The sequence below is a fragment of the Micromys minutus genome, assembly GCF_963924665.1.
Source record: "Micromys minutus genome assembly, chromosome: 24".
Taxonomy (NCBI): domain Eukaryota; kingdom Metazoa; phylum Chordata; class Mammalia; order Rodentia; family Muridae; genus Micromys; species Micromys minutus.
In genome coordinates this window covers 28,984,251-29,007,744 of record NC_137959.1, presented here as the reverse complement: position 1 = coordinate 29,007,744, position 23,494 = coordinate 28,984,251, and the positions used below count along the sequence as shown (strand labels likewise).

The window sequence follows — 23,494 nt, the reverse complement described above, 5'->3', positions numbered from 1 at the left end:
CCCCTTTCTGGCCACCCCCATTGGCGGTTCTGCCCCTCCCACTGGCCCTGGGTCCCCTCCCATTCCCGGATCTAGATAAGACCAGCCCAGGACTGCCTCATCTGGCATTAGGCACTGGGCTGTAATGGGGCTGCCTGGCTCCCCATGGCAGTGGGTGCTGTTGCTGTTGGGGCTACTGCTCCCTCATGCCACGTCCTTCTGGCTCCTCAATGTGCTCTTCCCCCCGCACACCACGCCCAAGGCTGAACTCAGTAACCACACACGGCCTGTCATCCTCGGTAAGCCCCCACTAGGTCCCCGATACATCAAGCAAGACCCTGGGGAGCCTGGGTCCTAAGCTTGACAGCAGCGGATGCTGTCGAGGTTCTCCTACACCAGTATTCGCACTCATGCCTGACTTGGCGTGGGGAAGGACCAGAGGCTTGTCCTACAGAGACATTGCTTCTTTTTCCTTCACACTCTTCTGTCTCCAAGTTGTCTTCTCCGGGAGTCTGGGGTTGGGATGGTGGCCAGCGAATGGGATGAGATTTACCTGAGGCTTTGGCCAGGGCACTACAAGCCATGACCAGCTCCAGATACATTGGATACTGGGTTAAGCCTTACTACTTCCTTGGCCTCTATCTTACCAAGAACAGGATATCCAGCCAGATACCTAGATATCCTAGAGCAGTATAGCAAGAGAGGTCCATAAAGGCCTGCCCCCTGTTCAAGGCCCGGCCCCTGTTCCCCCTCTTACCTATTTGTTCTCCCCTTGGACTTTGGCAAAAATGGAAAGCCAGGCTGGATGTTTGTTTTGTGGGGGCAGGGGTCAGTGGCCTTGGTTCCTGGAACCTTCCCTGCCTGAAGGGAGCCTGGAATCTATGGTACCGGTTAGAACCTTGAAGGTGTAGGAGATGGAGGGGTGGGATGTTTTTGGTGGTAGGATTGGGGGGTTGGAGAGAAGCCAAGAAGTTCAGAACAAAAGCTGGTGCCCACAGTGCCTGGCTGCATGGGGAATCGGCTAGAAGCTAAGCTGGATAAACCAGATGTGGTGAACTGGCTATGCTACCGCAAGACAGAGGACTTCTTCACCATCTGGCTGGATATCAACATGTTTCTACCCCTTGGGGTGGACTGCTGGATTGATAATACCAGGTATGTCCCATGTGGTCTACCCAACCCCTACACGTTGACCCTTGGCTGCTGACTGCTAAATGTCCCACCACCCCCAGGGTTGTCTACAACCGCAGCTCTGGGCGCATGTCCAATGCCCCTGGTGTACAAATCCGTGTCCCTGGCTTTGGCAAGACCTATTCTGTTGAGTACTTGGATGACAACAAACTAGCAGGTGTGTGTACCTGGGAAAAGCAAGGGCTCTTCTTGGCCATCAGGCTAGCCTGCAGATGTAATGGACAGAGACCCCTCTGTTTCTGCCTCCCCACAGGCTACCTGCACACACTGGTGCAGAATCTGGTTAACAATGGATATGTGAGGGATGAGACAGTGCGGGCCGCACCCTATGACTGGCGTCTGGCACCCAGTAAGTGGTTGCAGGTGATGGGCTGGGGTTGTGACAGGTGGTCCCAGACCCTAACTACCCTGACCTATCTACCTATCTTCAGGCCAGCAGGACGAATACTACCAGAAGCTAGCAGAACTGGTAGAGGAGATGTATGATGCTTATGGAAAGCCTGTTTTCCTTATTGGGCACAGCCTTGGCTGCCTACATGTGCTCCATTTCTTACTGCATCAGTCACAGTCCTGGAAGGACCATTTCATTGATGGTTTTATCTCTCTCGGGGCTCCGTGGGGTGGCTCCATCAAGGCCATGAGGATCCTGGCCTCAGGTGAGGAGCCTGTTGATTACTGTCATCCGGTGTCTGGGTAAGAGAGGGATGAAACAGATCACAGAGCTAGCTGTCACTCCAGGGGATACTGTGTGTGAGCATATGGCATATCTGCTGTCCTTTAGCTCCTTTAAAGCATGTCCACTAGGGACATCTCCTTCCAGAATCCTTGAGTGCTGATGGAGGAGGCCAATCCCTGTTGTCTGCCAACCGCAGACTTGCTCCTTATAGCCCCAAGTTCTGTACACTAAGGCTTTTAGCTACATTTTAATTCCCAGGGCTCCCTCTTGCTCCCTTTTTGAGCAGAAGCCTCATTAACACACGGTGAAATTTACAGTCTGGTGAGCGATCCACCAGAGTGTGACTGAATGAAAAACACATACCATCTACACCTCCAAAAGTACAATCCTGTGACCACGGTGCAGCATAGGCAGAAGGCCTAAGAAGAATAGCCAACACACACACACACATATATACGTATACACACAGACACATACAAACAGACACACACATACATACACACACATAGATACAGATGCACACACACACATCTTCCCATACATGCTATAGGCCCTATAGCTCTGTCTTACCAACATAGCCTCTTATTAAGTAAGCGTACTGAGCACTTAACACCAGGCCTGCTCTGTCTGTGTCTTGGAATCAAGCTATGTCAAGATGGGTTAGAGAGAAAGTTGAGTGTTTCACTGGGGTAAACTGGACCGGGCCCTGCTCCCTGTCCCACCTTGTCCCACCTTGTCCCACCCCGTCCTACAGGTGACAATCAGGGCATCCCAATCATGTCCAACATAAAGCTGAAAGAGGAGCAGCGCATGACCACAACATCCCCCTGGATGTTTCCAGCCCACCACGTGTGGCCTGAAGACCACGTATTCATTTCCACACCAAATTTCAACTACACAGGCCAGGACTTCAAGCGGTTTTTTGCAGATCTCCATTTTGAAGAAGGCTGGTATATGTTTCTACAATCTCGTGACCTCCTGGAAGGCCTCCCAGCACCTGGTGTAGAAGTATATTGTCTATACGGTGTGGGCAGGCCCACACCCTACACCTACATCTATGACCACAACTTTCCCTACAAAGACCCTGTGGCTATACTCTATGAAGATGGGGATGACACAGTAGCCACACGGAGCACTGAGCTCTGTGGCCAGTGGCAGGGCCGCCAATCACAGCCTGTATACTTGCTGCCCATGAACGGGACAGATCATCTCAACATGGTCTTCAGCAATAAGACACTGGAACTTATCAATGCCATTCTACTGGGTGCCTACCGCCATGGTACTCCAAAGTCCCCAGCTGCCAGCCTAGGTCCCCCACCCCCTGAATAAAGACCTAGCTGTTATAAATAAGTTCAGTGTGTTATGGTTAAGGGGAAGGCACTACTAGGATCCTTAGATTGATCCATGCGTCACCTGGCCCAGGTTTAGGGGAACATGAGCTACAATGGGCTTTGGTAAGGTCTCAGATTGGACTGACTTTGAGATGTGTAAATAGGTTTTCATTGTCCTGGTTGAGCTGCTCAGAAAGCTTGCTCTGTGCCTTCCTTCTCATGGACTGTGCCAATATTCAGATCTGGGTATAGCTGTTGGAATGGGAACACAGAGAAATATGATTTGAAACCACTTTTGAGTTCTGGTTGGATACAGAAATTTAAAATAGAGCATGGTGGTGCACACCTTTAACTCAGCACTTGGGAGACAGAGGTAGGCAGATCTCTGTGTGGTTTACCCTCATCTACATAGTTCCAAGATAGCCAGGACCACAGAGATCCTGTCTCAAAAACACAAATAAGCAGAATTTTTTTGATGGCAGCTGGGATTCTATATCCAGTATTAAAAATAAGAGGGGCTAGAGAGGGCTGGAGAGATGGCTCAGTGGTTAAGAGCACTGATTGCTCTTCCAGAGGTCCTGAGTTCAATTCCCAGCAACCACATGGTAGCTCACAACCATCTGTAGTTGAATCTGATGCCCTATTCTGGTGTGTCTGAAGATAGCAATCGTGTATTGTTATAAATAAATCTTAAAACAAAAGGGGGGGCTAGAGAAATGGCTCAGCATCTGTTGAAGCTGTTTTTCTAGAGGACCCTGGTTCAAGTCCCAGCACTCACATGGCCACTCAAAACGAGGTAAGTCTGGTTTTAGGGGATCTGATACCCTCACACAGACATGCAGGCAAAACACCAATGCACAGAAAAATAAGTCATAAAAAATTTAAAAGTTTAGAGCCAGGTGGTAATGTACATGCCTTTAATCTCTTCATCCTGGCCATCCTTGTCTACAGAGCTTGTTCCAGGACACACAGGGCTGCACTGAACACTGAAAAAAAGTTTAGGATCTGAAGGGATGACCATTCATCTAAAGAAGGTTTAATTTGATACCTTAGAGAGATTGAGAGCTCAGAAGTTAAGAGCATTTCTTGTACTTGGTGAGAACCTAGGTTTGGTTCCTAATACCCTTATGGTGGCTCACGGCCATCTGCAACTTCAGTTCCAGTGACTCTGATGCCCTCTTCCGACCTTGGTGGGCACCTGGCATGTTCATGTCACATGCACTCATACACATAATTAAGCCTAAAAAGGCTTGATTTCTACTTATTTTTTAGGAGTTATCTGTGTGAGTATTTTACCTGAATATAAGGCATGTGCATGCAGTGCTTAGGCGAGTGTCAGATGAGATGGGGATTGAGCGACTAAGGAAGGCCAGGCAAGGAATATGAGATCCCCTTCCTCAAGCTACCTGGGACTAGAGGCAAAGGCGAAAGTGAAAGAGAAGATGTACAATGCAGCCAGCAGCCTATGAACTGGGTTGGGGGTGAAAGCGAAAGTTGGAAGCGTCCTCCGAAAAGCCCCACAGAAGCTGCGACAGACGCCTCTGCTCCCCCTGGCATTGCTTTTTTTTATTTAATCCGCCCATCAAGACCCCCGAATCTCAATCGGCCTTCCTGCTCCGGGATGCTGAAGCAGGCAGTGGAACACAGAGGAGGCTTCTCTTTCGAGAACTGCCAGAGGTGAAGGGGGAGTGAGTGGAATTCTAGTCACAAGCTGTTGGTGCCTTGTTTTATTGGTGGAGTTGGGGAACCTATGTTGGGTGACCAAGCAGGGGCTTAACCCAGGAGATGAGGAAAATAGGTGGGTTTGGGGACCGGTTCAAGGACCCTCCCTAGATGCAGAACTGAAACGCGAATCACCCCAATGTTTCCAGGAATGCGTCCTTGGAACATGCCCTTCCGGGACTTCGGGTACCTCGTGCACGCAAGACCGGGACTACCATCGCCGGACTTGTGTTCCGAGTAAGCGGGGTGATAGGGCTGGAGGGTTAGAAGGGCAGCCACTGTGGAGATCAGGTGGGCATTAAGGCTGGGCTCTTCCTCTGCAGGATGGAGTCATCCTGGGCGCGGACACACGGGCTACTGAAGATTCGGTTGTGGCGGACAAAAGCTGCGAGAAGATCCACTTCATCGCTCCCAAAATCTAGTCAGTATCTCCTGGGCCAGTCCCCATATTCAAACATAAGCTGCACTGTCGCTCACGCCTTACTTTGTCCCTGCAATTCCTTGTCCCCATCCATCATCCCTTTTTCCCTTAGCTGCTGTGGGGCTGGAGTAGCTGCGGACACTGAGATGACCACACGGATGGCAGCTTCCAAAATGGAACTACATGCGCTGTCCACCGGCCGCGAGCCTCGGGTGGCCACGGTCACCCGTATCCTGCGCCAGACGCTCTTCCGGTGAGGAAGTAGGGCTAAGGTGACCCCCAGAGGGGGTATCTGCAGATGGGTAGAGTTGACTGGAGGTGGGACAGAAAAAAAAAACAAAACAAAACAAAAAAACAAAACCCGGGGCTGGGACCATTAGGGAGACCGGAAGAAGACAGATCAAGCTGAGTTCCGGAAGAGGCAACGTCAATTGTAGGACTCCCAGCCAAAGGAAGGGGTGGGACTCAGACCAAAAAGCAGTATAATGGGCGGACCTGGCTCCTGCTGACAGTCACCATGACCACTCCTCTACAGATACCAAGGCCACGTGGGAGCATCATTGATTGTGGGCGGGGTTGATTTGAATGGACCGCAGCTCTACAGCGTGCACCCACACGGTTCCTATAGCCGTCTGCCCTTTACTGCCCTTGGTGAGCGTCTCTACCTTTTTCACACGAATCCTGCTCCTGCAACCCTACCTTCAAGGTTTGTACCTCAGCAGCTACAACTGACTTCAGATGCCCCTTTCCACCTGCAGGCTCTGGTCAGGATGCAGCTGTGGCACTGTTGGAGGACCGGTTCCAGCCAAACATGACGGTGAGCGACTTCTGCCCGATACTTCATGCTCACTGGCAGGCAGTGCCGGGGGGGAGGGGGGGGGGACCCTGGCCAAGTATAGAAACAATGAAGGCGAAGGCTTGTAGGGGTAAAAGTGCCTACTGAGTAGAGACTAAGTAAAGTTGAAGAGGTAAGGTCCAGTCAGTAACCAAGCTTAGACCATAGAGAGAAGCCGAAGCTCACTGCGGACCATTACTGAGGGAAGAGGTAAAGCTCAGTGGGGTGATATATGAGGTTTGAGATCTGGACTTTGGAGTGGGATAGAAGTAAGTGACTATGTGCTTCAGATATAACCAGGGCCCAGAGAGAAACTCATGACAATGGGTCGGGAGTCAGCTGGATGGGGGACAAGGTGCTACACGTGTAAGCGATACAGAGGACAGTGGGTAGAGGGCATACAGTTTTGGGGGAGAGGGAGTCAGAGGCCAAGGGACTGGAATTTTGAATGGAGGGAAGAGTAAGGAGGTTGATCTTACATAAAGAACAACTTGTCTAGACTTCAAGATTAACAGAGTCCCCAGGTTAGAGTGAGGTAATACTAGATCCATTTAACCTCATTCCTACTACCACAGCTGGAGGCTGCACAGGAGCTGTTGGTGGAAGCCATCACAGCGGGGATCCTGGGTGACCTGGGCTCTGGAGGCTGTGTGAATGCCTGTGTGATCACTGCAGGAGGTGCCAAACTGCTGAAAGCATTGAGCTCACCCACAGAGCCGGTGCAGAGGTAGGAGCAAGGGAAGGGAGGGCTGAGTGTGTGTGTGTATGGGACAGGCTGTGTTCTAAAAAGCTGGCCCTCGTCCCTTCTAGAGCTGGCCGTTACCACTTTGCTCCTGGAACCACACCTGTCCTGACCCAGGAAGTGAGAGCCCTGACCCTGGAACTTCTGGAGGAAACTGTGCAGGCCATGGAGGTGGAATAAAGTGGCCTAAGTTATAGAGTTTGGAACAAGGGTGAATAAATCCAGGAAATACAAACACTTAAAACGGAAGACTGTCTTTCTTGAGAGGAGTGGGAGAAGGAAGCTACATGAGCTTTGTGGCTGAGGTACCCATCTGAGGACTTCATTCTCAGTGTCTGGCCTGAGTTGCTCTTCATTAGCACCTCAGGGATCAATCTATACAGAATCCCAGCCCTAGCCAGCACTATAAACTTGGGGATGGGAAGCTATATCCCGTCATCCCCAAACTATAGTTCCATATGGTAGAGATGTACCCTACCGGTACTCTGACTAGGAAGAGCCCAATGGACAACCCCCACTGTTAGCCCTTTCCCTGTCTTATCAGTAGGTACTTATTTCTACCAGCTATCCTGGGTCCTTAAGAGGCTAAAATGCTGATAGAGCAACTACTTCCTGACTCTTAAGGGCAAGTTCTCACCAAGTACCCTTCACCACCTACAGCTCCTACTATGATCCCTTCCCCACTTCAGATGATCACGCATGTGTGAGCTTGTGAAAAGCTGGATCTTGTCTGCACATGTGGGACTGTGAGTAGGAAAATTAACTCCAAGTTCTCTGGGCTAGAAGGGGTTGTGGACTCATGGGGAAAGATGACACAGCTAACAATACTTTTGCTAAGGTTGCTTAGTAAGGTTTCTTTACTGAGTGCCAGGCCCTCTGGGTACTGGAATATCCTGCCCTCAGAGTAGCTAAGCTCTAATGGGGCTTCAGAACTGATAAGGTACATTCTCTATAGAGGTTCTTCTCCAGGCTGGGCACCCTTGGCCCCTGATTGTGTGTTTCTCCTAAGACTTTATTATAAGAAGTTGTATATACAATAGTAAAGCTAAAGAACTTATTTAGTAAACATCCATATATCCACCAGCCTTCATATTTTGTCATATTTGATCTTGTATCTGTCTATTCCTCTATGCATCCATTCACCAGTTTCACATGCTAGACCAAGGTATTCTTGAGCCCATCAAAGCCTTTGATAGCCTAAAAAAATTAAGCCAACTCACCTTTGCATCTCTGCATACAGAAGCACCCTTTCTTCATCGGTTCAAGCTCAGCCCGGAGCTCATTAACAAATGGCACTGTGCACAGATCTTGCCTATAGTAGTCTGAGGTCTAGAAACAGACTTCTACTACCAACTTCAGCCCAGGGTCTCTCAGTCACTGAGAGCTCACACTTACCAGTAATATAAGTCTCAGAGAGCCAGACGCATGTGGTTTGCCTTGTGCTGGTAAGAGAATTGCCCTCTCTGGGCAAATCTCTGACTCCTGTTCCATACTGATGAGAAATCCAAGATGATGTCTGTTAAGATGTACAACCTGCCAGAACCTACATCCCTGGCCTTCCTGGCAGACGTGTGCCACATCTGGCCATTCCCTCCACGAGTCATAACACCCCTATGTTTTGAACAGGCTTCTCTGGGAGTCCAGTATTCCTGATAGCCCTGGGAAATTTCATAGGTCCCAAACACCAACCAGGTTGACACTTTAAACCAGTTCAGCCATATGTCCTTGGTACCTAGTGGTCAACACTTGGGGTAGGAGGGGTTCAGAAAGTCAATAGGAAGCCAAGGAAGGTGGAGATGAGAACCTAACACCTGGGTACTCGATAATTCCAAGGACTTTGGCCTGGGAAGTCCTCTCCAAAAAGCAGGTGTGGGGCTATGCCAGACCACACAGCTGGCCTAGTCTCAGGCCCAAGACTTCTGCCCAAGGACAAGGATACCCATAAATAAAGCCAGACCATCTCAACGTCATTTCTTATTTTCCACAATGCTACTGCTCAGCCTAACCCTTAGCTTGATCCTCCTTGGCTCCTCCTGGGGTAAGTGGGCTGGGACTGACCTTGACTGAACCTAGCACAACTTAGCTCCCAGATCCTGTTCAGGGGCCCAGACAAGGAGCCAGCCTGGCTAGAAGGGAACAGACAGTGTAAGCAAAGGAAGGAACCTTCAGGGCTGGGAGTAAGGGAAGAACCAGGAACCAGTCTCACAAATGAGATGGGAGCTGAGAAGGCTCAAGAAAACATTCAAGACTAACAAAACTTTCTAGCTGCATGGTAGACTGCTCAAGCCTAGAAAAATAGAAGGTAAGGAGATGATACCAGGAATTAGAGAAAAGTGGCCTAAAGAACATTTGGACCAGGTTGATAGATGTGATAACATGCTCAAGACATGAAGGATGGTGGGATGGGGTAACCAAGATAGCTTTGAATACCCAAAAGGCTCTCAGGGGAAGGACTAGTGAGTAACCCTCTTGATTTGAACCCCAACAAATACATAGCTTGGGGGTACCTTGAGAAAGACGATAGGGAGAGGTAGGCCGGGATTGTATCCTCACCAGCCAGCCCTTTGTTCAGGCTGTGGTGTTCCCACCATCTCACCTTCACTGAGCTACAACCAGAGGATTGTCAACGGGGAGAATGCAGTGCCCGGCTCCTGGCCTTGGCAAGTGTCTCTGCAGGTACACACCCTAGCGGTGGGTTGGGGTCCTAGGTGCTTTAGGCCTATGGGTAACTTAAGCCCACTCATGAATCTGACGTTTGACCCTAGGATAGCACCGGCTTCCACTTCTGTGGTGGTTCTCTCATCGGCCAGAACTGGGTGGTCACAGCTGCCCACTGCCAAGTCACGTGAGTGTATTCCACTTGCCCTGCCCAATCTATCTCTTCCCACTTCCCCTCCCTTGGATGCCCCCTCTGAAGCCACTTAGCAGCTACCCATTCTCATCATCCTTGCAGGCCCGGACGCCACTTTGTCATTTTGGGGGAATATGACCGATCTTCCAATGCTGAACCTGTGCAGGTACTCTCCATCTCGAAGGTAAGTGCTGGCTGCAAGTGTAGAAAGGGAAAATGGGCTGCGGGTGTTTGGACTTATCTGCCTGAGTACTGAGGTTGGTGCCTGTTCCCACTCCAATTTTACGTGGCTCTTGACTGGCTCCACAGGCCATCACACACCCTGGCTGGAACTCCAACACTATGAACAATGACCTGACTCTCCTGAAGCTTGCTTCACCAGCCCGGTACACAACACAGGTCTCACCAGTCTGCCTGGCTTCCTCAAATGAGGCACTACCTGCAGGCCTCACATGCGTCACCACTGGCTGGGGCCGAATCAGTGGTGTGGGTAAGAACTTGGGTGAGGGGACACCAGAAGATCACCCTGGGCCAGCCTGACCACCTCTCCTTTCCCCACAGGAAATGTGACACCAGCACGTCTGCAGCAAGTAGTTCTACCCCTGGTCACTGTGAATCAGTGTCGGCAGTATTGGGGTTCACGCATTACTGATTCCATGATATGTGCGGGTGGCGCAGGTGCCTCCTCATGTCAGGTAAGCACCCTGTCCTCTGCACCGTCCGGTGGTACACTTCCCCAAACTGCCATGCTGACTTCTCTTTTCTTCCCTTTCAGGGTGACTCAGGAGGCCCTCTTGTCTGCCAGAAGGGAAATAGCTGGGTGCTTATTGGTGTTGTTTCCTGGGGCACTACGAACTGCAATGTACAAGCACCAGCCATGTACACTCGGGTCAGCAAGTTCAACACCTGGATCAACCAAGTCATGGCCTACAACTAAACTGTCCACAGATCCTTTCCCCATCTTAATCCAATAAAGACACCAGCCTCAGTTTCTCCTGTGTACCCTCATCTTTCATACTAGCTTGGTGGAGAGGCTCTTGAGGGTTCTACCCCTGACTTGGACTTTGTCTTCTAGTATAGCACCAACTGAGGAGCCTGGATCTTCCTACAACAATCAGCCCAGAGGGTGTTTTTCACTCCTCTTTTTGAACATTCAACTAGTCCCATGACACAGTCAGCATGGTCAGAAAAAAATGGCAGCCTTCCCCGAGGGAGAGCAGCCTGTTTATTGGATACAGAAGATACATTTACAGAGTACACAAAATAAATAACTGCACATTCTCCATCCATAGTCCATGGCATGAAGGCCTAGTGAACCTATCAAAGGCCCAAAACACTAAACTCCTTCTGTCTTATCCTCACAACCAGACCTACTTTGGATAAGAGAGAAAATAAATCCCCAGTGGTTCACATCCCCAGAGATTCCTGGGGAACTGGTAGGTGGAGGAACTCTGAGGCTGTGAGGCTTCAGCTCTCCGCTGCCTCCTATCCAGGGAGAGGGGGTGTGTGAAGAGAGCATATAAAAGGCACAGTTGACTTGGCACAGAGTGGTCTCTTTGGTTTCCCAGTGGAGGTGGCATATGTAGAAAGAGTGCCTCACCCAAAGCTAACTCCTGAGAGGAGCTGAGTGGGGCCAGACTCTTCCTGCTGATAGGCTCTTAATATAGCCAAGGCCCAAGCTAGGCTCTGTCTGGCCCCTTCCTACCCACTGAAAGCAGCTACAGAGGGACGGAGGTTGTATTCTAGCCTAACGTGGTGGTAGGGGAGACCATGACAGCTATAGGGACTGTTGTGGCTCAGTCCTCTGGGAAAGCAGCCCCTGCAACCCTACCTTACCTCCCAGAAGGACTCCCTCTAGCCTGAGAATCAGTGGGGCCAGCCTAGAAAGTTAATGCTATGAAAAGAAACAGGTACAGGGCAAATAGGGCAAGGCCAGCTCTTACAGCAAGGTCAGCACCCAAGGCACCCAGGGTTCAGAGGCAGGTAACACAGTACGGCTAAGTTCCAGGGTGAGGTTTGGAGAAACTGAGCAGAAGGGGAGTTGAGCAGCCCAGGACTCTCCCCCAGTTCAGCAACTCTCTTATCTTTCCTCTTCCGTTTGGAGGGCTGTGGGTTTGTAAGGTTGTACATCAGTCACCACCCACTCCCCTGGCCACCTATACCCAGATCAGACACGAGGTGGCGCAATGGAGCTATAAAGGAGGCTCTGGCAGCTCCGGAAGGGAGGCAGCAAAGGGCAATAGACCGAACAAAGGTTGATGACAAAGTTCCGAGGTTCCGAGGTTCCGAGAACCTTTTTCAGGCATATCCATCCCCCAGGTAGCAGCAGCGGAGCGCCCTTTAACCCCTTGCTGTTGGGAAGGAGGCAGCTGGGGAGTGAAATGGGCATCCAAGTGGGAGAGACAGACAACAGTGGGCTCTGCGAAGGCACTGAGGGTGACAGACAGGATCCCTCTCATAGAGAGGTTGGAGCCTGAGATTAAGGTCCATGCCACAGTCTCTACAGCCAGAGGTCCTGGCAAGTCTGGGGGAAACAGAGTTGCTTGAATCGAACTGTAGCTAAGGGACTAATGAGGCAATTTAGCTATGGCACAAGCCAGACCTCCCACTGGAGCATAATCTTAAAGATTAGCATGGCAGAGAATGTGGGAGCCAGACCAATCAATGCTTTGTGGAGGAAAGGGGGTTATATAAGTAGTGGGTTAATAGTCCTGAGCCATAGGACCCTTTCTACCCAACACAGTAGTGCCCCTCCCACCTGGGTCCAAGAAAGTGGCAAAAATTAAGGAGATCAGTGGGGACTCAGTCCTGCACCTTTTTCCAACTCAAATACAGCAGCTGCCTACCAGGTTCCCAGTTCAAGTGGCCCTGAGCCACCATTCCATCATAACTGGTCCAGGCCCATGATCGGAGGAGGTAGGGGCTACTAAAGGTATAGAAAGGAGCTGGGTGCAGACATGCTCTGCATACTGCTGGGCATGAGGTCTAGCTATAGAGAAGGTATTAGGCCCAGGTGACATGGCAGAAAGTGTCCAGAATGAGGCAATACTGTATCCATGTCATAGCTGGTGGCTCAGCCATTATACTGCTGTTGATAGCGCAGGTTAAGCTCCCGCAGTTCGCGCTCCCGAACACGGCGTGACTTGTTGGAACGTGTGGAGCGGCTGGAACGTGTAGACTGGGAAGATTTGGTGCTCTGGCAACGAGAGGAAGCACGCTTGAGAAGATTCTGGGAGATGGATCGGTGCAGATTCTTCATGGATGAAGAGGCTGCCATGCTTACTACCCATGGGTGTCTTAGGGCCTGCAGTGCAGTCATCCGGGCTCCAGGGTCCACTGTCAGCAGGCGGTCAATGAAGTCCTTGGCCAGATTAGATACACTAGGCCAGGGCTATAAACCAAGGATAAGCATTAGTGTGAGAGGACCCAATATTGCCCTCCCATCTGGATGATGGATGCCCATACCACAGAATTAGGCTCCACCCGGCATCTGTGCAGTCTAGAGAACAGCACTTCTCCTCTCATGCAGCACACTGAAACCTCTTTCCCTACCTTTCAATGCTGACTCAGGCTACTGAGCAGGTGATGCTTGATGCTTGGTGAGGAGTCTGGCAAGGAAGAAAGGACCTGTCTATCCTTGGAAGGAAATGTAAGTGTTTGGTACCACCCAAAGCCTGGCTAAAGAGGATGGCCCCCTCACCAGACCCCTAACCTATCCTAGGGACTACTTTGTTTTTTGAAACGGTCTCTTTGTATAGCCCTACCTGGTCTAGAACTCAATATGTAGACCAGGCTAGCCTATAACTTAGAGATCTACCCACCTGCCCCTTTTTCTTGAGTGCTGAGATAAAAGGCATGCACCACCATACCTGGATAGGAGATATTTTTTTTAACATTCATGTGTGTGTACCTGAGTGCATGTGTATGTACCACATATACACAGGTGTCACCCAATGGAGGACAGATAGAACTGGAATTACTGGCAGCTGTGAGCTCTAACGTGAATACTGGGAACTGAACCTAGGTACTTTGTGAGAATAGTTCTTAACTGCTCATAGATTTTTAGAGAATGATCCAAATTTTCTCACCATGTCTAAGCTCCAACAACCATTGTCTGTACCAGGCCAAGCAGAGAGGAACGTTTCAGCCTTACTGCTAGGTTCTTAGACTTCCTATTCACAGCTCACCATTATTGGGGAGTTGGACTACAGATTGTAAGTCATTATAATAAATTCCCTTGGGCTGGAGAGATGGCTCAGTGGTTAAGAGCACCAATTGCTCTTCCAGAGGTCCTCAGTTCAATTCCCAGCAGCCACGTGGTGGCTCACAACCATCTGTAATGGGATCTGGTGTGTCTGAAGACAGCTACAATGTACTCATATACATAAATAAATTAAAAAATAAATTCCCTCAATATAGAGAAACATTTCATAAGTTCTGTGACTTTAGAGAACCCTAAGACAGGTAGGGACTTCTGGGGCCAGATAGATAACAACTCTTTTTAGAGGCTCTATGTCTTGAGCCACATAAGCTCCAGTGATTAGCCAAGTGGTACAACATTTAGGAGACAGAGGCAGATGTCTGTGTGTTTGAGGCCAGTGTGGTCTGTGTAAGACTCTCTCAAAACAAACAAACAATTCCTATAAGTACCATATCTAAGCGAAGCCTCCTTTTAGTACATTCTGCCCCTACAGAGCTCTACTGAAAGCCTATTCTGCTTCAAGTAAGCAATGCTGTCTTGTCTTAGATACTTACCAAGCAGCTGTCAACCCCTGGTCTAAGCCTCCCTAGCTTGTCTTTACCTGGCTGAACTTAAATTCTTAGGGTAAAGGGCATTTCCTTAGATGACTCCCCAGCCCTCTAATGCTTACAGTACTGAGCCTTAGTGCTTGGTACAGTACATGTAGGAGGTACTCAATAGGTATAGGTAAAGTGAGTTAAGGACCAGTGGATGCTGTCTAATAGAACTCAGCCTAGTGGAGCTAAGTGTTGTGGATCTTTAAGATGCCTTACTGGAGGACAGGTTCTGGGGCCTTGAATCTCTTAAGAGACCTTCTAGAAAGGGCTCCGATACTTAGAATAGGCAACTAGATGATTCCCTATTCTGCTATCTAGATTCTATGTTGCCAGGGGTACCACTGCTCTCTTTACTGGTAGGTCTGTCCATGGCACCCTTCACCTTGGGGAGCCTCTAAAATGTTCTCCAGGGTGTTCAGGCACATATTGTAAGAGTCTACACTCCAGGGAGCAATGTGGCCATTTAACAAATGCACACACCTGCTGATTCCCATAACCTCTTGCTAGACAAGAGATCACTCCCTTGCAGACTTCTGACAGAAGTGATGGGGAGAGAAGTCTCATCTGGACTAAGGAAGGGGGTGGGGATCTTGTCTTTTTGTCACTGTCTTCTCCTACATTTTAGAAAGAAAATCTTAGATTTTACTGAGCTTAGTTAGAACAAGGATTGGGTAAGTAACAGGGCCACAATCACCATTAGGTCAGCATCTAGTGATTCAAGCATTCAGGAGGAGGAAAAAGTCAAGGCTGAGGACCTGTAGGCACAGTGGTCTAGAGAAGCCTTGCTGAAGGAGAGCAGTGTGCTAAGAGTCGCCCTCCTATCAGACCAGCAGGTCCTGCGACCTGTGGGTGTGTGTAGCTTAGGTTCCAGTGTTGAGACTGAGGAGGATGAATGGATGACTGCCAGAAAAGCTTTTGGTTCACAAAGAAAGAAGGATCTATGCAGGACTGGAGTGATGGCTAAGAGATGGTTAAGAGGACCTGGGTTCGATGCCTAGCACGCACATGGCAGCTCACAATCATCTGTGACTCAAGTTCCAGGTGGTCTGACACCCTTTCCTGGCTTCTGTGGGCATGCACATCCTGGACAGACATATAGGCAAGAAATATCCATTTACAAAAAAATAATTTTTTAAAAGAAAGCCCATGGATTGCTGCTGGTGCCACCTGAGCACAACCTCTACTTCTCACTTACAAGATGGAAGCTGCAGGCCTATCAGAGTGTCTGATGAACATGGCAAGCCCAGTGCTGACTGAACAGACTGGATCAGAATACCCGTGTTGTGCTGCCCTACTGGGCCTCTATGGTAACTAAAAAACATACTGCTGTCCAGCCAGGCTTCTTGGGAGTACAGCTCCAAGGCAGACCAGGGGACTCCAAACATCCTAAGTCAGGCATTTTGATACACATTAGAGCCCAGTGCTTCAGCCGAGTGTGGTGTTGCACACCTTCAATCCTAACATCAAGGAGGCAGAGGCAAGTGAGTATCTTTTGAGGTCAGCCCACTCTACAGAGTTTCAGAACAGCCAGGACCATTCAAAGAAATCTTGTCTTGAAAAGTCAACAATAATAATGATAACGATAACAAAAGATTACAATACTTGGTAGGTGGAAGCAGGAAGATCAAGAGTTCAAAGCTGTCCTGTGCTTCATAGACAATTTGAAGCTAGTTTAGGCCTCTTGAGACTCTAGCTCAAACACCAAACAAAAGAGTAGCAATTTCTCTGCAGAAGGTGGGACAGTAGTAAAGCTGGATTCACAGCTAGGAATCTGAACATGGGTGCACTGGGTGCTTCCTCACTTCAGATACTTATTCAGTTAAATCATGGACTCCTCCAGCTTGAAACCTGTCTGATACAGTCTTAGACAGGCCTCTCACCAGACCGCACAGTGAGTGTAAACATCTCCATCTCTAGAGCAGGCAGGGGAGAGCACCAGGCACAGACCCCTGCTGCTTGTCAGACAGTCAGCCTGTTAGTGCTAAACCAAGCCAGATTGATCCACCCTTCCTACTCCCCTAGACTCTCGCCTTACCAATTACTGTGTTCGTGCCACTGTGTACAGAATGCCAATGAACTCATTTATCTGAGGGCCAGCACAGCTCTCTGGAAGGCCCCCAGTGCTCCCCATCTTTGAAGAGCTGGAAGCAAGCTATGCTGGTAGTGCTTCCCAAGTCAATGTGACTCAAGCCATATCTTGGTGTGTTGGAAAAAATTGCAGTTAGAAGTCAAGCAAGCTGAATACAGGGAGGTGGTTTGCATCCAGCTTGCAGACAGTGGAGAAGGGGTTTGGGCTGACCGCAGCTGAGTAGCCTCCCACATAGCTCAGAAATGTAAGGCCTCCCACACCCTCCACAGTTCCACTTCTGGCCTCAAGTCCAATCCAGCACCTGGCCATAAAGTGCTCAGTACCTACAGCCCATTCCATCTGCTTCTCTGGAGACTGAGTATGTCTACCAGGCTATGACTGACTGGTCAGGAGGCATTTTGGACACGAGAAAAAGAAAAATGATTAAACAAGCTATGTGCTTCAGTTTCCAAAGTTTTAACTGCTTTCTCTGGCTGAAGGACATAACTCTGACTTCAGTATATAATTCTTGGAATCAGACAGGGCATTCATGGGCCTCAGGTGGCTGGCAGATAGGACAAGTCCCAAGTAACAGTTGGTTAGTCTCCCAGAGGTTTCTAACTGAATCTGGAATGAAACACAGGACAGGGTGAGGGCTGGCAGGAAATGTTAAGAGGTCAGTTAGCTCTGCCTGTAGACATTTAAGAGATTAGAAGCCAGCGTCAATACATATGCTACTAATCCATACTTGGTGAATCTCTGGACATCTGCATGGGTGGGGCTGGCCCTGGGCTGAGACTAAGGGAGGAAGGGAATCACCTTCACTCTAAGTCTGACCATCAAGCTGGCTGGCTTTTCCCCTAGTACACAGGCCCCCAGAAACCTTGTTCCCTGGCAGAGAGGACAACTGCTAGGAGTGGAGAGGGACCACTCCCTCTTCATCCCCTACTTTTCTCCTGGGCCAAAGCCATTCCTCCGTGGACTCCAATTATGTTTAGAGGAAAAGGTACCAATATAGAAAGGCATTCTGTTCCAGATCGGAGGACTTGTTTCCTTTTTCTCCCTGTCCTTTCTACTTGATTGGGAGGAGATGGCAAGAACAGTTCTCAAGGCTACTATATAGTCTCCCTTCAAGCCTGAAAGTAAGTCCTGAAAGGGAATGAGGAATGAGGCATCTGATCAGCCCTGGCTGCATAGGGTTAAGGAAGCTGCTTCCTTCTGGCAGCAAACCCTGCTCATCTGCTACCTCAGACCTCCTCTGGCAGCAGGCTGACCACTCTCAAGTAAGGCTAGAAGAGAAAAACTGACCCACGTCTCTTCTAGATAACATTGACAGATAAAAGCATCAGGCTATAAGCCAGATGACCAATTCCACTTCTGCGTATGACCTAAGAGAACTCATAGCTTCCTCACTTTCAACATGGAAAGACTAAATAAATCATAATTCTAAGTCTCTCATAATTTTAACTTCTTGACTACATGCAAGGCATGGAGCATAGAATGTAATATTCTAGCTGACCTGACCCCTGAAGTTCCTTACACAGCTCATGACTTTGGGTTAAGATAGTCCCTCTGTAGAGCAGCCAGGGGGAGGAAGGAAAAACCTGGGCTTGCTACCATGACTCAGTTCTTCCTTTAGCTTTGTCTCAAATGTATTTTTATATTTTCAAACCCAGTATTCCCACCCTCAAAGGCCTCCTTTCTGTACTTACGTGGGCCTGAATGAAAGCAGAGAGAAAAGGGCACAGAAGAAATTCTGGGAAATAGAGCTTTGGATTTACTCAGGAGAGCAGAACTCTCATTGTAACAGTAAGGACAACACACTCAGAAGCTATATATATATCAAATATATAGCAACTGGACACTGGTAGACCCAGCAAAGCCTCTGACCCTCCCTCATTAAGATTCCTCAGTGATAAGAGAAGGATTGAGGAACACAGAAGAGGATTTGGAAAGACAGTCTGAAGACAGAAAAAGCGAGAACAGAGGATTTTAAGGAGTTTGTTTGTTGAGCCAAGGTCTCATAAATCAGTCTCAGGTTTGTGAGTGTTGGGATTCTAAGAGTGGATGGACCATCATGCCCTGATGGTCTTTGCTTTTGTTTTGAGACATGGCTCTTTATGTGTTTCCCAAGTCTACCTCAAACCCCCTAAGCTCAAGTGACCCCACCACTTGGCCATCTTCAACCAGATTCAGCAGAAAATAGAGTGTTGGTGTTTTGTTTCTGTAGTGCTTCAAGCATACCAGGCAAGTGGTATGCCTCCAGTTCTGAAGTTTGCATTTTATCTTAATTCAGCAGTTCTCAATTTGTGTCCAGAGGTTCTCAACCTGTGGGTCAAACCCATGTGTGTGTGGGGGGGTCACATATCAGATATTGTAAATATCAGAAATTTACAGTGTGATTTATAACCATAGCGAGATTAGTTATAAAGTAGCAATGAAATAATTTTATGGTTGGGGGTCACCACAACATGAGGAACTTTACTAAAGGTTCAAAACATTAAGAATCACAGTCCTGGGGCTGGAGAGATGGCTCAGTGGTTAAGAACACTGACTGCATTTCCAGAGGTCTGAGTTCAGTTCCCAACAACCACATGGTGGCTCACCACCATCTGTAATGAGATCCAATGCCCTCTTCTTGTGTGTCTGAAGAAAGTGACAATGTACTTGCATTACAAAATAAATAAATAATTTTTTTTTTTAAATTGCAGCACTGTGAACCACTGTGTTAGCTAAAATGTTAAGAAACAATAGGAGTTTTAAAAAGACAGATCTCAGCTACCCAGATGACTGACCCCAGGAGTTTGGACTAGCCTGGCAACATAAAGGCCAATGTCTCAAGACTTATTTCTAAAAACTAAGTTGAATTAAATAGGGGTAAAGGGGTGATACAATGCTTGCTTATACAAGGCCTAGAATTCAATTCTGAGCATTAAAATAGAGTGGGCAAGAAAGGGGGAAAGAGAGAGTGAGGGAAGAAGAGATTGACTCATGAGAATAAAACGCAATCTTGTGCCCTCACATACTCCTTCTCAGAGTTCATGAGGCGCAGAGAAATAGGAAAGAAGAGAGACAGAAGAGGGCATAACCTAAGTGCCCAGAAGGATGGCAACCTATGCCAGCTGACCAAGCACTGCCTATTTTAACAATGTCCTGAAGCAACCCCGGAGGGTTCTGGATAAAGATGAATGCTATAAAATTATTATTAAATTTTTTTTTTTTTTAGTTTCACTTAAGGGTTCTGCCAAAGCCAATAAGCATTCAGAGCCTGAGCTAGCCTTCTCCCTTATTTCTTTAAACAATTTCTTCCCATCTAAAACTTTTAGATGGACCCTACACTGACTGAAACTCACTATGTAGCTAAGGATGACCTTGAACTCCTGATCCTCCTGCTTCCACTTCTCGAGGTAAACACAATCCCTGATGTATGCAATGCTCAGGATCAAACCTAGGGCCTCAGGTATGCTAGGAAAGCACTTTACCAACTGGGATACATTCCCAGTCCCCCATTTTAACTTTGAAGTGGTATGGAGCCCACTAGCTATTAGAAATTCCCTCACAGATGTGGTCCCTGTCTTCAGGTCTATATCCCTAGAGCCCTAGGCATAGCAGCCTTTATAGTTAGGTCCAGTACTTGGTCAACACTGAATAGAAGGATAAGTTAAGGAACGAAGGTAACTCAGCTTTCTGCTCAAGGGATGTGGACCACATTGGACCAGAGCTCCATCTGGTGTACCATTCATATACTGGGACACAGAGAAAACAAGGCATTCCAGGCAGATAGAAAAGTGGCCCTGTGAGATGGAGAAACTGAGTGGGGAAGGTTAGTATGCACAGGTATGGTTAGTAGGGGACAGATGGACCAGGTAGGTCATGGAACCATCCATTCAATAGACAACTGACATCTTAGTTGAGGCAGAGGGAGAGTGTGAGACCATGCAGTCTTGATCTCAAGAAGTCAGAATGCGGGAGAGATGACAGCCTGGCAGCTCCCACAATTAGGGATCCTAGAAAAACTATCCAGGTGACGTCAGAGTGTAAAGAGGAGGAGGGACCCACTTGTGCACAGGGAATGACTTTGAACACAACTATACTGTTCCCTTTTGTTGGAGGGCCTCTAAGGGCTGAAAGTGGAAAATGGCAGAGAGGGAACGTAAGTCTGGCCAAGGCTGGCAGGCTGTTGGAAGTGTTTGGAACAATGTCTTTCCACAGGAAGGGCTAAATGCAGCTGTGTTAGGAATGGCAGCTGCTTCTAGCACCACAGGGAAGATACAGCTCTCTGGGGAATGTGTAACCAGGGTAGCAGCAACAGAAGAATGCCTAAAGGACTAGAGTTTGGGAGCCTGAAGCCTATGAGATAACACATTATGGGGTTCTGCTCTTCTTCCTTTGGAGCCAGCCTCCTGTCCCATCACAGAAAGAACAGCCCCTATCTCCCTAAAAGAGGATTCTAACCAAGGATAGGTCTCCAACCCCTGAGAATCCACTGCTCATACTCAATGGCCCAAACAAGGGCACCTTTCAGTGACACGTTGCTAGGTGTTAAGAAAGGCCTGTCTGAGGGTAACATGGTTTGTTTATGTCTAGTACATGTATGGTGCCCAAAACTGAGGTATAGTCCAATGTGGTCCAGATCACTTGGAAGAGAATACTAAGTCACATTCATCTCTTCATTTCTCCTGCCATCCCAAGCTCTTCAAGTCCTGGTGTATCTGCTTGTAATGGCAGCTAGAGATTTGGAAAAACCATCATATAACCATGAGTGCAAGAAGGAGGAGCAAGGAAGAAAGAGTGAGGTGAGGGGATGTCCAGCCAACTCTGACTTTGGGAACTCATCTTCCTACAAGGTGATCAGAGCAGAATGGTTCTTCTAGTCCAACTCACTGCTCCTCAATAACCCTTGGCCCCAGGTGGATAGCCCACTGGCCTACAGCCTAGAGGCCCATCTCTGGAAGGCTACCTCCTACCAGCCCCTATTTCCCAGGCAGAAGCAGAGTGGATTTTTTTCTCCCACCAGCTCTGCCACCCGCTCAGAGGCACTTATTCTCCTGAATAAGGCTTTATAGTGAGCCTCTGCCCAAGCCCACCTATTTCTGGTACAGTCACCCAAGCTCATCCTTGGCTCAGAATGCCCAAGTGGAGGAGGATGGCAATTCAGGTTTCTAAATTCAAAAGACAGCAGAGCCGCGGATGGCACCATCATTCTGCCATCAATCCAAGAGGCTTTTCATACATTCTGCCTCTAGGAATAGAACCCTTGACAAAAGCAATGATATCAGGCCATGACTGTCACATTTCTTGTCAAGTGAAACACCCAACAGTACTTCAGCACGAATCTATGGATGGATGACTCACGTCCTGTGTTCACTCCTTCAAAAACAGCTCCTCCAGCCTCCTAAGGTCTCCTTTAACAGGAAGTTCACCTCTGTGGGTAGCTTTATGTCTCATCTTCTCTCACCCTCATACAAGCCTTCCGTGCCCCTCAGTAACATGTTCCTCTCCACTTCCAAACTGCCTTCTACTCTAGCACCTCTAAACAAGCTCTCTCAGATTTCTCTTTGCAGTATTATCTCACCCTGCATTTCCTCTTCTTCCAATGTCCTGTATTTGTCCTGTGTGAAGAGCAAATTCACTCTTGGCATTCCATGAAACCTTGTATCTGTGCCCTCAGGCAGCTCTGATCTTAGTCTCCTATACATGCAACCACTAAGCCCTCTCCTTCACCTTGCCTGAAAGCAGATGCATGTGGGCCCTTTCCCAAAATATCACCAGTGACCACTCACGCTTCCCTTAGGAGAAACCAGAAGCACATTCCTTCTAGTCATTACAGTACTCCAGTTCAACCCAGCAAAAGTTGAGCTAGGTTAAGACAGGACTGTAGAAGTGAGAAGGAGATGTGTATCCACACACAACATTACAAGGAAGCACTGAAACACATAAGCAACATGCTGAAGCATATGTTGGAAGAGCAGACTATAGTGCCTGAAGCCAATCATAGGTTTTCTGTCTTTTAGCTGTGAAACCATTGGCAAGCTACTGAACCACACTAGTCTCAATTTCACCATGCATAAAATGGATGGAGATTGGAAATGCTAGATATAGCACACCCACTTCAATACCCTGTATCTGGCAGGCTCTCTACAGTGGCAGTGGTCAACATTAATTCTAAAGAAAATCAACCTTTGAATTGGACCTTTTATAGCTGATAAATTTCTAAAGTCAATACCAAGAATAAAAGGTACAATTTGAGCAAAACCTTACTGTGCTGAGTGACTGTAGCAAATGTCTGGGACCTGTGGTATATATACAAGTGGGGTGCAGCCTTGGCCTGGACTTTGGACTGAAGTGTCAAAATGTCATTACTGTGGAACACAACTACCACAGGGCCCAATCAGGTACGTGAGGGATGAAGCTTTCATACTCTTTGGGTTATAGATGATCCAGAAGCCTCTTGATCTGCCCTCCAAGCCAATGCTCCTTCTGCAGAGAGCTAGGATTAGCACCACTTTCCTAACCATGTGATACTAGTACCTAGAATCCATGATCTGTCTCAAACAGGGCCAAGAGGCAAGATGGGGTAATTGTAACACCACCCAATTAATAGGCATCTCCCAGAGCACTTTCTGCTGCATTTGTACTATCTGGAAGCTGGGGATCTCCTCAGCAGCTCAGAGTTCCCAAAACAAGCCCTTAGTCGTTTTCACTTCTGCTCCATTCTCTCATAAATTATATATATATAAACACCACTGTTCTGTTTACCCTGGAGCTCAGTCAGTTGGGTTTCCTTTTCTGAGTCTACCTCCTGCAAGAGCTTTCTGCTCAAGTCCATAAGCCTCCTATCCAGACCACAGAACTTTCTTAGTGCCTCTACAGGATTCTCT

General features: G+C 48.3%; 4 protein-coding genes across 5 annotated transcripts in view; 3 read left to right on the top strand and 1 right to left on the bottom strand.

Moving 5' to 3' along the window:
• Positions 1–12: 12 nt before the first annotated feature.
• LCAT (lecithin-cholesterol acyltransferase) lies at positions 13–3,175 on the top strand (the record flags this gene model as incomplete). The annotated part of the gene is made up of 6 exons (XM_080937094.1): positions 13–278; positions 978–1,134; positions 1,212–1,327; positions 1,424–1,519; positions 1,602–1,826; positions 2,601–3,175. The coding sequence occupies exons 1-6, from the start codon at positions 125–127 to the stop codon at positions 3,173–3,175; spliced, it is 1,323 nt and encodes a 440-aa protein (XP_080793220.1). The 5' UTR covers positions 13–124.
• Positions 3,176–4,697: 1,522 nt separating this feature from the next.
• Positions 4,698–9,486, top strand: PSMB10 (proteasome 20S subunit beta 10). 2 transcript variants are annotated; one of them, XM_080937102.1, is made up of 10 exons: positions 4,698–4,854; positions 5,049–5,136; positions 5,223–5,320; positions 5,433–5,573; positions 5,856–5,971; positions 6,079–6,137; positions 6,731–6,882; positions 6,966–7,108; positions 7,558–7,643; positions 9,470–9,486. In XM_080937102.1, exons 1-8 carry the CDS (start codon positions 4,799–4,801, stop codon positions 7,075–7,077), a joined length of 822 nt encoding a protein of 273 aa, XP_080793228.1. In that variant the 5' UTR covers positions 4,698–4,798; the 3' UTR covers positions 7,078–7,108; positions 7,558–7,643; positions 9,470–9,486. The 2 variants fall into 2 exon arrangements, with proteins under 2 accessions (XP_080793228.1, XP_080793227.1); XM_080937101.1 differs by lacking the exon at positions 9,470–9,486 and having other exon boundaries at positions 6,966–7,202; positions 7,558–7,644.
• CTRL (chymotrypsin like) lies at positions 8,884–10,685 on the top strand (the record flags this gene model as incomplete). The annotated part of the gene is made up of 7 exons (XM_080937103.1): positions 8,884–8,935; positions 9,470–9,573; positions 9,663–9,742; positions 9,851–9,932; positions 10,058–10,238; positions 10,310–10,443; positions 10,524–10,685. The coding sequence occupies 7 exons, from the start codon at positions 8,884–8,886 to the stop codon at positions 10,683–10,685; spliced, it is 795 nt and encodes a 264-aa protein (XP_080793229.1).
• A 246-nt stretch (positions 10,686–10,931) lies between these two features.
• PSKH1 (protein serine kinase H1) overlaps positions 10,932–23,494 on the bottom strand; it is a 28,122-nt gene continuing 15,559 nt past the window's right edge. The window contains exon 3 of the mRNA XM_080937095.1: positions 10,932–13,139. Within this exon, the coding sequence (XP_080793221.1) occupies positions 12,822–13,139 (318 nt within the window). The 3' untranslated portion in view covers positions 10,932–12,821. The remainder of the gene's footprint in view (positions 13,140–23,494) is intronic.